General features: G+C 45.0%; 1 protein-coding gene across 6 annotated transcripts in view; it reads right to left on the minus strand.

Annotated features, from left to right (window-relative positions):
• The window catches only part of LOC117877276 (tyrosine-protein phosphatase non-receptor type 5-like), a 202,237-nt gene that overhangs the window by 89,692 nt on the left and 100,057 nt on the right, over nucleotides 1–12,488 (minus strand). For all 6 annotated transcript variants that reach the window (XM_034770235.1, XM_034770233.1, XM_034770234.1 and 3 more), the window contains 3 exons: nucleotides 8,230–8,468; nucleotides 6,583–6,772; nucleotides 357–441 (listed from right to left, as the gene is read on the minus strand). In XM_034770235.1, coding sequence (XP_034626126.1) covers nucleotides 357–441; nucleotides 6,583–6,772; nucleotides 8,230–8,468 — 514 coding nt within the window. The remainder of the gene's footprint in view (nucleotides 1–356; nucleotides 442–6,582; nucleotides 6,773–8,229; nucleotides 8,469–12,488) is intronic.

Genomic DNA, 12,488 nt, shown 5'->3' on the forward strand with positions numbered 1-12,488 from the left:
CTTAAACAGGAATTTACCAGAGGAAATGAAGTAAAACCTGAATAAAGGCATCAAGATTTTGGGCAAAATTTTCAAAAGCACCTAGATACTTTAGGAGCTTAATTCCTATTTTCAGAAGTGACTTAGGAGCTTGAATCCCATTGGCTTTCAATAAGACTTAAGCACCTAAGTCTCTAATGAAAATGGGACATGGGTGCCCTTGCTCAATGTTAGCTTTAGCCTACAGGAGTATCCTGGAGAGGATTTGTGAAAGGCATTCCATCAAAAGCAAGAAACAAAGCAAATACTGGATACTGAGACTTCACTAAATACTGCGTCATCTAATTGCAGAATTACAAAATAGGTTTGGAACTTACTTGGGAGAATTGTTTTGTAGCGATTCTTCCGCACTAATCCTGGAATATCATATTCCTTTGGATCAACAAAGTTCATTGGGATTTCCTGTTGGAAGATGCGCAATAGATTATATTAATAGATTCACAAGGGGAAAAAAACCATTACGTCTTGACTGTGGAGGAGTAGCAGAGATGAAGTCAATTGAGACATATGGTATAGTAGTTCTAGCAATTTACCACCAAAGAATGACTGATGGTTTCCTTTTTGTGTCAATGGTTTTCTTTTTTGAAATCATGAATATAAAAAAATGCTCCGGATGACTAATTCTGTGAGTGGTGCACAGTATGGCACTATTTCAGCTCCTAATATTATTAGAAGCGTATTGTGACTTGAGGCATAGATGTAAGCCAAGGATGGTGCGTAAGCTGCATCACCCCAGGAAGCACAGTACTTCAGACACACCCCTCTGAGTCACAATTCTCCCCCTTCTTCCTCCTTGTTAAAACCGGGGCAGTAATTTGCTGCTGGCCTGCCTCTGCAAATTACAACACCCCCGATCACAGCTCAACTGCACTGGCTGGGTAGTATGGGGATGGGGGGTGGAGATGAGGAACCATCCGGTTTTTGCCCCTTCCCATCCACCTTCTCTGGGAGGGGGCACAGTAAGTAGGTACTATGTGTGCACCTACCTCTCCTACACAAATAGACCCAAGGTCCAGATAGCTCACACAGGGCTGTTGGGGATGGGTTCTTACTCCCTTACACAGGTATGCAGGCCAAGTCACTAACTGGCCCTTAGAGGGTGAGTTCTTCAGAGCAGGGCCCTGATCCTCAGTGGGGTCTTTGGGCTCTACCCATGATATAAATATTACATAACAATAATAATTTCTTAAATGAGCTTTAACAGGGCTACTTCTTTATCAGAAAGAGCCATGGGGAGAAATAACAAGAGAATTAGCACTGGGTTATGGAGCCTTTCACATTTATATTACAGATACAAATCTCAGAGCTCAGGCTGGTTTCATTAGGAGCCATTTGATTACTCTTTAGTGGGCTACAGCATGTGAAATTAGTTGATCAATTCATAGTGGATGTGTAGCCACGTAAAGAGACCAGAGCTTGGTGAGAGAACAAGGAGTGAATGTGATCACAGAGATGAAACTCCCCTCAGACCCTGATTTCCACCCCTCAGAACAGGATAGAGCAGGGGTGGGCAAACTTTTTGGCCCGAGGCCCACATCTGGGTATGGAAATTGTATGGTGGGGCATGAATGCTAACAAAATTGGGAGTTGGGGTGCGGGAGGGGGTGAGGGCTCCAGCTGGGGGGTGCTGGCTCTGGAGTGGGGCTGGGAGAGGGGTTGGGGGTGCAGGAGGATGCTCTGGGCTGGCACCGAGGGGTTCGAGGACAGGAGGGATATCAGGGCTGGGGCAGGGGGTCGGGCCGCAGGAGGGGGTCAGGGTGCAGGCTCCAGGCGGCGCTTACCTCAAGCAGCTCCCAGAAGCAGTGGCATGTACCCATCCAGCTGCTACGTGGAGGTGCAGCCAGGCATCTCTGTGTGCTGCCCTGTCTGCATTCGCTGCCCCTGCAGCTTCCATTGGCCGCTGCTACTGGCCAATGGGAGCTGCGGGGGCAGCCCTTGGGGCAGGGGCAATGTGTGGAGCCCCCGGCTGCCCCTATACGTAGGAGCTTGAGGAGGGACATGCCGCTGCTTCCAGGAGCTGCGTGGAGCAGAGCAAGCCCAGGATCCCACTCCCCAGAGGGGCTCCAGGGCCGGATTAAAACATCTGGAGGGCCGGATGTGGCCCCCGGGCCGTAGTTTGCCCACCCCTGAGATAGAGGCATGAAGGCAGAGCTTGCTCTGGTTCTGTGTTTAATATGTTCTGTGAGTAAACAAAAGGTAGAAGATTGTTAAAATTAAACACTGCGTTTTCTACTCCAGGTGCTCTTAGCCTGCCTCTTACCCAAATTCATGGTGGAAAAAGCATTAGTAATCTTCCACCTTAGCAAGCACCCAACCAAAAAAATAAATTGCTAGAATGGAGGTCATATTTTGTGGTGGATGCTACTTTGCATATGCAGTTTTGCTAATCTTTGCTTTACCTAATTATTTTGTATTTAGCCATGTGTTTTCCTTGCTTTCCCTGTCCCTTATCATCAGTGATTTTGAGGAGATGATGTCCCAGAATATGCCAGAAAGGCCACATTTTTATATGTTTTTATTCAATTTAATTTTGAAAAAAAGTCCTCATAAATCAGTTCCTAGTGGGTCCCATAGGGAACTGAATGCAGAGGTCTAGGTGTTTACTTTGACAGATGAGCAAGTTAGAACTGGTAATGCAATTGACCCAGGGTCTCTTCTTGCAGCCAGTTTTATTAGCTAGAATTCTGTTTATAATGTATCCAAGAATTAGCTGTAAAAGACAGAAAGAAAAATAATCACACTTTCTGTCTCCCCAATCCCTATTACAGTCAACACCCTCTTAATCTGTCAAATGAAAGGAAAAATTGACAACTTGTAACTCATGGTTGATAACAATTTTCCTCAAGCATGGAAAAGGAATTAAACCCCTTTTTTGTTCCAATAGGACACACTTGTCCTCGCCCTGATTATCTCCCACCTTTATTCTTACCACCTCCTTTTCTCTAGCCTCCTGGATGCCCATACTACTAATCAAAATGCAGCTGCTCGAACGACCTTCCTTGCTAGTCAGATTGATGGTCACCCAACCGTGCAAAACCTTTCACTAAATCCCACCACTTGTATGCTGCACCAAGGTTAAGCTTCTTGTCCTTGCCTTCTGAAGGCCCTATAAAATTCCACTCTGGATGACACCACTCATTTGTCTCTTACTACATCCATTCCCCACTCCTATCCACCTCTGCTCTGCTGATGATGCCATTCATGCAATCTCATTCATTTCTCTCTCTCCTTCCAGTCCCCATGATTTTTTCCACACTATCTCTGGTGTGTCAGCCAAGATGGTAGCCATTATCAATGAAGTGTTCTCTTCCCGTTTCATCATGACACCCTCCACCCCATCTCTGCACTGAATATCCTCATCTGTGATATCCACAGGAAGGACCACAAACGATGATAAAGAAGTAAGAATAGCAATTCCAAATCTACTCCCACCCCATGCTATTTCTTCCTCTAGTCCCCTCAGTGCTTCTCTGTTTTCTGGGCTAGATTCTAATCTCTTTGGGACAAAAGCTATAGGCATTGTGTGTCTTGTATAGCACTGAGCACACTTTTGGGGCTTAACAAACAATAAATTGTTATACAACATTTCTTGGAGCTAATTTCCACCTTTTTCAGGTGTACTGTTGAGGGCAAAATCCAAAGGGTCTTTCCTTGGGTTTTACTTAGTATTTAGTCATTCATAACTCTCCTTGAGCCAGACCCTGAGGTTCTTCCTCAGGTTTTACTCACTCAGTACTCCAGCAAACTCTTGCTAAAGTCAAGGGGCATTTGCTTGCGTGAGAAAAAACTAAGGCCAAGCCTATACTACAGAGCTATATTGGCATAACTATGTCACTCAAGGGTGTGAACATTCCACACCCTGAAGCAACGTAGTTATACCAACCTAACACCTCATGTAGATAGCTCTCGGGGAGCTGGATTAACTACGCCAACAGAAGAAACTCTCCCATCATCGTAGTAACACAAGCTCTAAGCCATTCAGCACTCGGACCAGCAGGTATTGCTCTTGACTTTCCCTTCGAAGTGTACACACAACTTGATGCTTTCTCCACCATGAAGTTGAGCATTTCTAGCCATGTGAGTAAGAGACAGGCAGAGCACATGGCGTAGCAAGTTCAGGGTTTATTTTAACTAGAGCTGGTCATCATTTTTGCATATAAATCTTTTTCTGACAAAACATTTTATGGGAAAAAATTCAATTTTTGCCCCACAGAAAATAAAGTCCATTTTTGACTAGTTTTAATATCACTTTACTAGCCTGTAATATAGGGCTGGTCACATGGGCTACAACAGGGGTAGGCAACGTTCGGCACGCAGCTCACCAGGGTAAGCACCCTGGCGGGCTGGGCCAGCACCCTGGCGGGCTGGGCCAGTTTTATTTACCTGCTGACGCGGCAGGTTCGGCCGATCGTGGCCCCCACTGGCCGCGGTTCGCCGTCCCGGGCCAATGGGGGCGGCGGGAAGCGGCGCGGGCGAGCGATGTGCTGGCTGCGGCTTCTCGCCACCCCCATTGGCCTGGGACGGCGAACCGCATGCCGAATGTTGCTGACCCCTGGGCTATAACAACTCACTCTTGACTTGCCCAGCTTGACTACAGTAGCCAGCTCAGGCACTTCCTCAGCAAAGATGCATCTCAATAACTACCTTCCTCTAAACCAGCACTGTCCATTATTAAATGTTTCATTTTTAAACAGTCAGGATTTGTCTACACACAAAAGTTTAATTGCTTTAATTATACTGGCATAGTTAAAGAGACCCCACTCTTCTAGTGTAGACACAGCTATATCAATATTATGGTGCTTATACCAATTATTCCCATATGGGAAAGGTATAAGGACATTATATCATATTATGTATAAGGCATTTTCATACCAGCATAATTACATCCATATCAAGGGTTGTAATGGTATAAACTATACTGGTAAAATAATCACACCTCTTACCCACATAGTTTTTGTATGGGTATAACTACATGAAGACTTGGCCTCAGTAGGGACAACCATGCTCCTCCCCCAGGGTAATGTGATAACTGGTTCCATTACTCACAGCCACCAAGGAATCAGTGATGAGTCACAAAGTAGATTTGGCTTGATGGTTTTCCTTTAACAGATGCTTTGACTGTCTCCTGTTTTCTTTAGCCTATCACTTTTGGGCACTTTCTGATGGCCAAATCTTAAGGTCTTTAATGAGCTTTTCCTCAGTGCTTCCTCAAAAGGGAATGTGGGACTGAAGGAAAACTGAGTAAAAAATGGGTAAGGACAACAAGGGTCTGGCCTTCTGTTTGAAAACTATGCCTCAAAATGTCTTCTCTTCCTCTGAAAGGGAAGAAAGCCCAGCAGTTGCAGGTGGGGGGAAATGGAAAGGGAGTATTCTGAGGTGTTGTTCCATTCTTTTTTCTGCTCCATAAAAGGTTCTCTGTCAGGTCAGGAAGTAGGTGGGCTCTGGGGGCGGCAGCTATGCAAAACATTATCCTCCTGCCACTCTACTGGGATTCCATGCTTAAGAGAATGCAGACTGGGTCAGCATTAACTTAGGCGGTTCCCACCTGCGTGCTCTGAAAGACCCTGGCATGAAAAGAGGCATGAAGTTGGGTGAGGATGAAGCAAAGGGCCCGATTCTCTGTTGCTTAGCATGCTGCACAGTCATTTTCACTCGTGCAAAGTGGGCATAACACACTGTTAAATCAGAATTCTCCACTCACTCACACTCGTACTATCCTTTTGCACTCACTTTGCCCAGGTACAAATGACAAGTTGCATGACAGTGGAGAATCAAGCAGTTAGGACAGAAGCTTGGATAAAGAGCAGAGCAACTGAAAAGCCATTGTGCTAACTGCAATTAAACGTAGCCAGCCTTTTCACAAAGCTGCTCAAAAAATCCAATTTTACTTGTATATGATGCTTGTATTTCCACCAAAAGCAGAGTCAGAATGCTTCCCCAAAAATAAAAGTGGATACATGAAGTGAGGGAAAGATACTTTCAGATTCATACTGTCAACTGAAAAAGCAGCTAATATCTAATGAACATTTTCCTAAGTGGATGACGAGGACAGTTAGTGCAAATTCTCTGTGGCATTTGTTAAGCGGGACAAACACCATTTGTTTCACCCTCTGATAACTTTCAGACAATTCAGAAGAGCAGCTCTGTACAGAGTATCCACCAGGAAAGTGGATATACTAGCCTGGTGTAACCCACTGGGATTCAATAGTTAAACCCAAAGCAAATTTGACTCTTTTTCTTTAGTCTAGGGCAAAACTGTGAAATTTTTGTTAAGAAGTAACATGCTGAGAAAAAGCCTTCTGAAAACAAAGCTAGATCTTCATTACCAGGACAAGGACTGTAGTCTGCAAATGAAAAGATAGCTGAAAGCCTTCAAATTCAGTCATTTCCAAGTGTAACAAATTTGGGGATTTAATAAAGTGCTTCACTGAAGGAACTGGAGTGTGTATTTATTTATTCCAGTGAGAGTCACAGGAGGTGGCAATGTCCCATTTTTCAGATGCCACAAACTCTTCTCTCAACTTGAGAAGTCAAAATACTCACAAAAAACTCTGTCTGGAGTATGAAAGGGTCTAATGCTTTCTTGTGTAGCTCCTCTGCGGTAAGAATGTTCGATGCCGTTTGTAGGTATTCTCGGGCCGATTGTTCTCTTGGTGACATGACATAGCCGAAAACTTGCTCAGAACAGCCTGGGGTACACATGTCCAGCGTGAGTGAAACATTTGAACCTCTCCTGCAAAACACAGCCCCAGGTGAAGACATCAGTTATGAAGGCTATGTGAAACACTCTGCGTTAATTAAAACATGTCTTTCCATTTGGCCTTTATCTGCTTTCCTTGAGACAATGGTGCTTTTGAGGGTGCAATTAAGATTTTGGAACTCTCAGACCTTGTCTAAACTAGAAACAACTGACATTCCTGACAACAGTTATCAGCAATAGGTGCAGCTGAATGTGCTAAGACAGTTTAGCAGTTTAGGCATAGACAAATGTGCAACACTAGTTCACTGCACTTGTTGCTGACTCCCACTGGTCAGGAATGGGTAATTTTTCTACTGTAGACAGACCTCAAGCAACTAGTCAGACTATGACCTGGTCTACACTGGGGGGGGAAGGGGCAGGTGAGGGGAGGAAGGGGGAAATCGATCTAAGTTAAAAAACAACAACAAGGAGTCCGGTGGCACCTTAAAGACTAACAGATTTATTTGGCATAAGCTTTCATGGGTAAAAAAAACCTCACTTCTTCAGACGCATGTAGTGAAAGTTTTAGATGCAGGCATTATATAATGACATATGATGGTGTGACTGATGTGAATAACGTAGCTGAAGTCGAGTACTTAGATCTACTTACCGCAGTGTCCTCACTGCGGTAAGTCGATGGCTGATACTGTCCTGTTGCCTGCACCTCTCGCCCTGGTGGAGTACAGGAGTCGACAGGAGAGCGCTTGGCAGCCGATTTATTGCATCTAGACTAGACGTGATAAATCGAACCCCGCTGGACCGGTTGCTGTCTGACATATACTCCTCCTTCCTTCCACTATAAAGTTGCCCTTCCTCAGGCGTGAATCCCCTCTAGCAGAAACACAACTTCCCCAGCTGGTGCAAGGAGTAAGTTAATCCATAGTGGGTCTATTAGCTTACAATCCAAAGAAGGTTACTGACTTGGGGAATGGCCCATTTATAAAACAATTACTACTAGTAGCCAGATATGTGACAATTTATTTTTGGAAAAGACCAGTCCGACAACAATGAAGAAATAAATGAAGAAATAAAGTATGGGAGAGCCTTTCAGTAGAAAAGATGACAGAGGGCCTTATATCAGGATCAAAGAAATTTTATAATATACAGTTACCATTTTCAGAATCTAAACAAAATAAACATACAGATAAAAATAAGAGGCTGACCAAATACAAATAGGTTTTCTAAAGGCAACAAACACAGATTACGAATGAGATTTGGCAACATGTGTACTGAAAGTTGTTAATGATAAAACAAAAAGTCATTATATATCTCATAGTTGTGACTGTCCTGGAAACAAAGAGCAAATTAAATAACCATTCAGTCTAGAACTGATGTTTTAAAACAAAATACATTAATTTAATGCAGTGAAACTACCAATTTGGTCCATTCAGAACTTCTAAACTCTACATAACTTGTGCCAAATGCCTTGCTCTCCGTCAGAACTATCCTACCTTTCTTGCAATCCCACTGATTTAACTGTCAGAGTCGCTGGATCTGTCTCTGCTTTGATGTCCATCACACAGTCAAAGACCGGCGTCTCTGGCACTGGATCGAAATCTAGAAAATCATCCTCATTTTTATCCTCTGTCCACTCTGAGTATGTGAATGAAGGCTGGCGGCTCACAGACTGACGCCTGTCCTCTGGTAGGGGAAAGGGGGGATCCGGATGGGTTTTCACAAGATACCAAATCTGGAAGAAACAAACAGTTTTAAACTATCTATGTATTTTCAGATCTTCTGTAAACTCTAAAGACAGATACACCTTTTGAGCAATCATCTCATTCATTATACCCCAGCAAAATGGAATTGCACTAAAGAGAACAGGAAAGTTTCATACATGAGGAGCTTTCCTGTACAGATCACAAGAATACACCTTCTCCTATTCTAATCCTGCTTCCAGGCACAGAGGGTTCCCTGTAGCCTGTCAGGCTTCGCTCTGGAACACAGTGGAAGCATTCTGTGCTTGTGACTATTACATACAAGCCAATGTGAAATCACTGTCCTTTTGTTTAATTGATCAACATTCACAGAGTGTTAACAAAACTCTGTTAATCTACAGATTACCACCTTCCCTGATTTAGATGCTGCCCATCTGGGATTTGGTTGGGTGTAAAACAAATAAATACCAGTTTCCCAAACCTCAAATCTCCGATGATCTGGCACCGTATCCCAAATTCATATCCAAATTCACATTTGTTTTTCATGAAACCCCCGTTTTACAAAGGTTTCATAAAGCGCTTCATAAAACCTGCACCCATTTTCAGTTCAGTGATAAAACCTCTTCTGCAATCTAATAATCTGATTTAAACAAGACATAAACTGTAGAATAAATTCTGTTAAATTATGTGAAACAAATGTCTTAAATGAAATGTCTATAGTAAAACGAAGGATCGAGAATGACACAAATTTAAAAACGATTGCACCATAGGACCATTATGATCACCTAATCTGACAACCTGCATAGTACAGATCGTAGAATTTTACCCATAATTCTTGCATTAAGCCCTTTCCTCTGAGCGACGCTGACTGATGCACAGGCACCAATTATTGCTAATATGTTTTGTTAATGAAATTTCATTGCTACTAAATTAAGCCTACTGCTTAGTTCCCCCAGTACACTGACTTTCAGTGGGAGTTAGGCCCCTCTGAAAACCCCAGCCACGCTGGTTTACACAGATGCTGTGGCAGATTATATTGTTTGAGAACATTAGGTTGGATTTATTTCCAATTAGCAACAGGCCCTAGTGACAAAGTCTGAGATCAGATCTGAACTTTGCCAAAGTCCTGAGATGTCTTGGGCTGAGCCTGTCTCTACTGCACAGGGCTAGGAACAATCTATCTCAAACTAATTTGGGGCTAGGTCCTGCAAAGCACTGTGCTCCTCCTTTCACATGCTGAGTGCCCTGAACTCCTTTTGAGTCCAGTGGGAGTTTGAAAGCACTCAGCATCTTGCAGGATAAAGCCTTTCTTGGTTTTTTTATTTTAAAGGGACACTGTCAAATATGAAAGTCGTGCACTGTCAAAAAGTCAAGTTTCTTTCCTTAAGTTATAAACAACGACCTAGAATATTAACTCAGAAAGGATTTTAAAAGCCAATTTTCTTGTCACTAGACATACTTGTCATTTATTTCTGGCATTTCTCTCAGCTTGAACAATGAAAATTAATGAAACAAGTTTTCACTTTTGTTTATAGGCAGCTTCAATGTTAGGTTCCCATGCACTAGCACCGCACTGCAATGCTTGGGTTACAAATACTGAAGGGGAACGGGCTTCTGTTTAAACAGATCTGTTTACACTGCAATTATTTAAAAGAAAATTAGGGAAACATTTCTATTGGCCTTATGTTTTAGAAAAACTTTGGGCCAAATATGAGTCGATGGTGCCCTTTGAAGTTTGGCTTGAAGCATGAACTTTAGAGATCTGAGCTCATTATTATTTCCAAAATTCGCTTTTGGAACTCGCAAATGCCACAGTTCTATGGACCTCTATTGTCCCCATCAGTGTGTAATGTTTGAGCACCTCCCAATCTTTAATGTATTTATTCTCACAACACTCCTGCGAGTAGGGAAGGATATTATCCCTGTCTGTGAGATAGGGAACTCAGGCTCAGAGAGACTAAGCAACTTGCCCAAGGTCACATAGGGAAGTCAGAGATAGAGCAGGAGATAGAAGTCAGATCTCCCATGTCTTAGGTTAGCACTTTAACCAATAGATCATCCTTCCTCTCTCAATTGAATGACAGCCCAAATTGTTATGGTGGGGTAGGGTCTGCTGTAGACTGAGTATATTAATCAAAAATGCTCCAGCCCTAGGCAGAAAGGGGGGGGGGATAGAAAGGGGCAAATTCACCGTGGCACAGGGACTGAGGGGAGATGACTTCTGCCTCTACTAATCAAGGACAGTTGGAGGCTGCTATGCAGCCTGCTATGCGCAGAGGCCGCAGTGCTCAGTGTTGAGTCGGACCGCTGCTCCGGTGACGGAGTGAGTGCCGACTCCATTAGGAGCTCTCTTAGACGGATATCGTGCTCCTTCTTCGTCCTACGTTTAAAGGACTTGCAGATACGGCACTTGTCACTTATGTGCCCTTCACTTAAGCACCTTAGGCAGCTGGTATGTGGATTGTTGATGCGCATAGGCTGTTTGCAGCGATCGCACAGCGTAAAGCCTGGGGACCAGGGCATGCCCCGCCCGGGTCCCATCCGGGACTAACCAGGAGTTCGAGAACGACTACTAAGGGTAACTAATAAACTACTAACTATATACAACTATATTACAGGTTTTCAAAATTCACAAGAACAGAGAACAGAACAGCGCTAGCCGAAGCAGCAGACATTCCAGCACCGTCACTGGAGGCAAGAAGGAACTGAGGGTGGGGGAAGCCGGCGGCGCCCCTTATACCGCACCATGCAGGTGCCACTCCAGAGGGCACCAGAACCAGTTCCCTATGGATACTGCCAATGGAAAAACTTCTGGCACCAGTACATGTGGCGAGCACATGCACCCCCAATATGGAATGGACTTGAGCAAGCACTTGAAGAACAGTATTTTTGAGGGGGGGCGATTGTTAGGGAGTAGGGGAGCCTCACCCATGCAGACCCTGGCCTCTTCCAATCAGTCAGGCATATCTGCCCCGTCCCCATGTGTCCCTGCAGCCCCCTTCGCCCATCCACATGTGTCCCTGGTAAGGAGTCATCTCCCACACTCAGCAAGGAAGGATAAAGAGGTAGTAGATAAGATGACTGGGACAGAGAGGGCCCAGACAGATAAGGGAACCGCACTGAAGCAAAACAGGCTGTGGTAGGAACTCAGACCCTAGAGGAGAGGGTGCTTGGAGATCTGGGTGGCAGATAAAAAGAGCTACAGGGGAGACTGGTAGCTACCGAGCAGACTCTGCAGAGATCCAAGGAGGCCCTGCAAATAACAGAGAGGAACTCAGAGTTCCAAAAGGACTAGGCCCGGTATGCTGAAGAAGAGAAGGAAAATATGTGTTTCCTCTTGCGGGGAGTAGAGCAAGAAAGGGATAACCTGTGGGTGCAGCTCAGGCAGGTGCAGGGCAGGAGGCATCTCTACCCCCAAGGGTTGCAGGCTTGAGGGTGAGGGTATGTGATGGGGCATCCGCCCCACACTGGCATGTAGGGGGTTAATAGACTCCTAGGGAGGCTGTGTGGGAAGCAGCCAATAGGAGAGAGGCTGTGTGAGGCAGTCAATCTGGGCCCAACAGGCCCATATAAGAAGAGCCACAGGTCAGAGCAGGGTTAGTCACTGCCTGGAGCATAAGGAGGGAAGACTGGTTCCTAGCAGGTGGACAGAAACTACCACCGTGGACCGAGCAGTTGCTGGCAGGGAACCGGGGAGTGAGACGGAGCTCCTGGCTGACTGCTAGGATTGACATGCTGAGGCCCTGAGGTAAAGAAGGTGCTGGGGCTGTGGGAAAGTGGCCCAGGAAAATATACTGAGAAGTTGGAGGGGACACAACACATGGCTGCCATCTACAGGGTTGCTGGGTCGGGACCTGGAGTAGTGGAAAGTCCCGGTTCCCCAAGTGGCTAGACAATTGGTCTAAACCCCACAAGGGGAGAGCACAGATGGTGACACAGCTGGAGGGCTGTGTCATGAAGAGGACACCCTGGAGTGACACAGGCCAGAGAGCAGACGTGACAGCAAGAGAAGAACCATTGGAAGAGGGTGTACCGACCTGCGGAGCTAATCC

Source organism: Trachemys scripta, chromosome 4, assembly GCF_013100865.1.
Source record: "Trachemys scripta elegans isolate TJP31775 chromosome 4, CAS_Tse_1.0, whole genome shotgun sequence".
Lineage (NCBI taxonomy): Eukaryota > Metazoa > Chordata > Testudines > Emydidae > Trachemys > Trachemys scripta.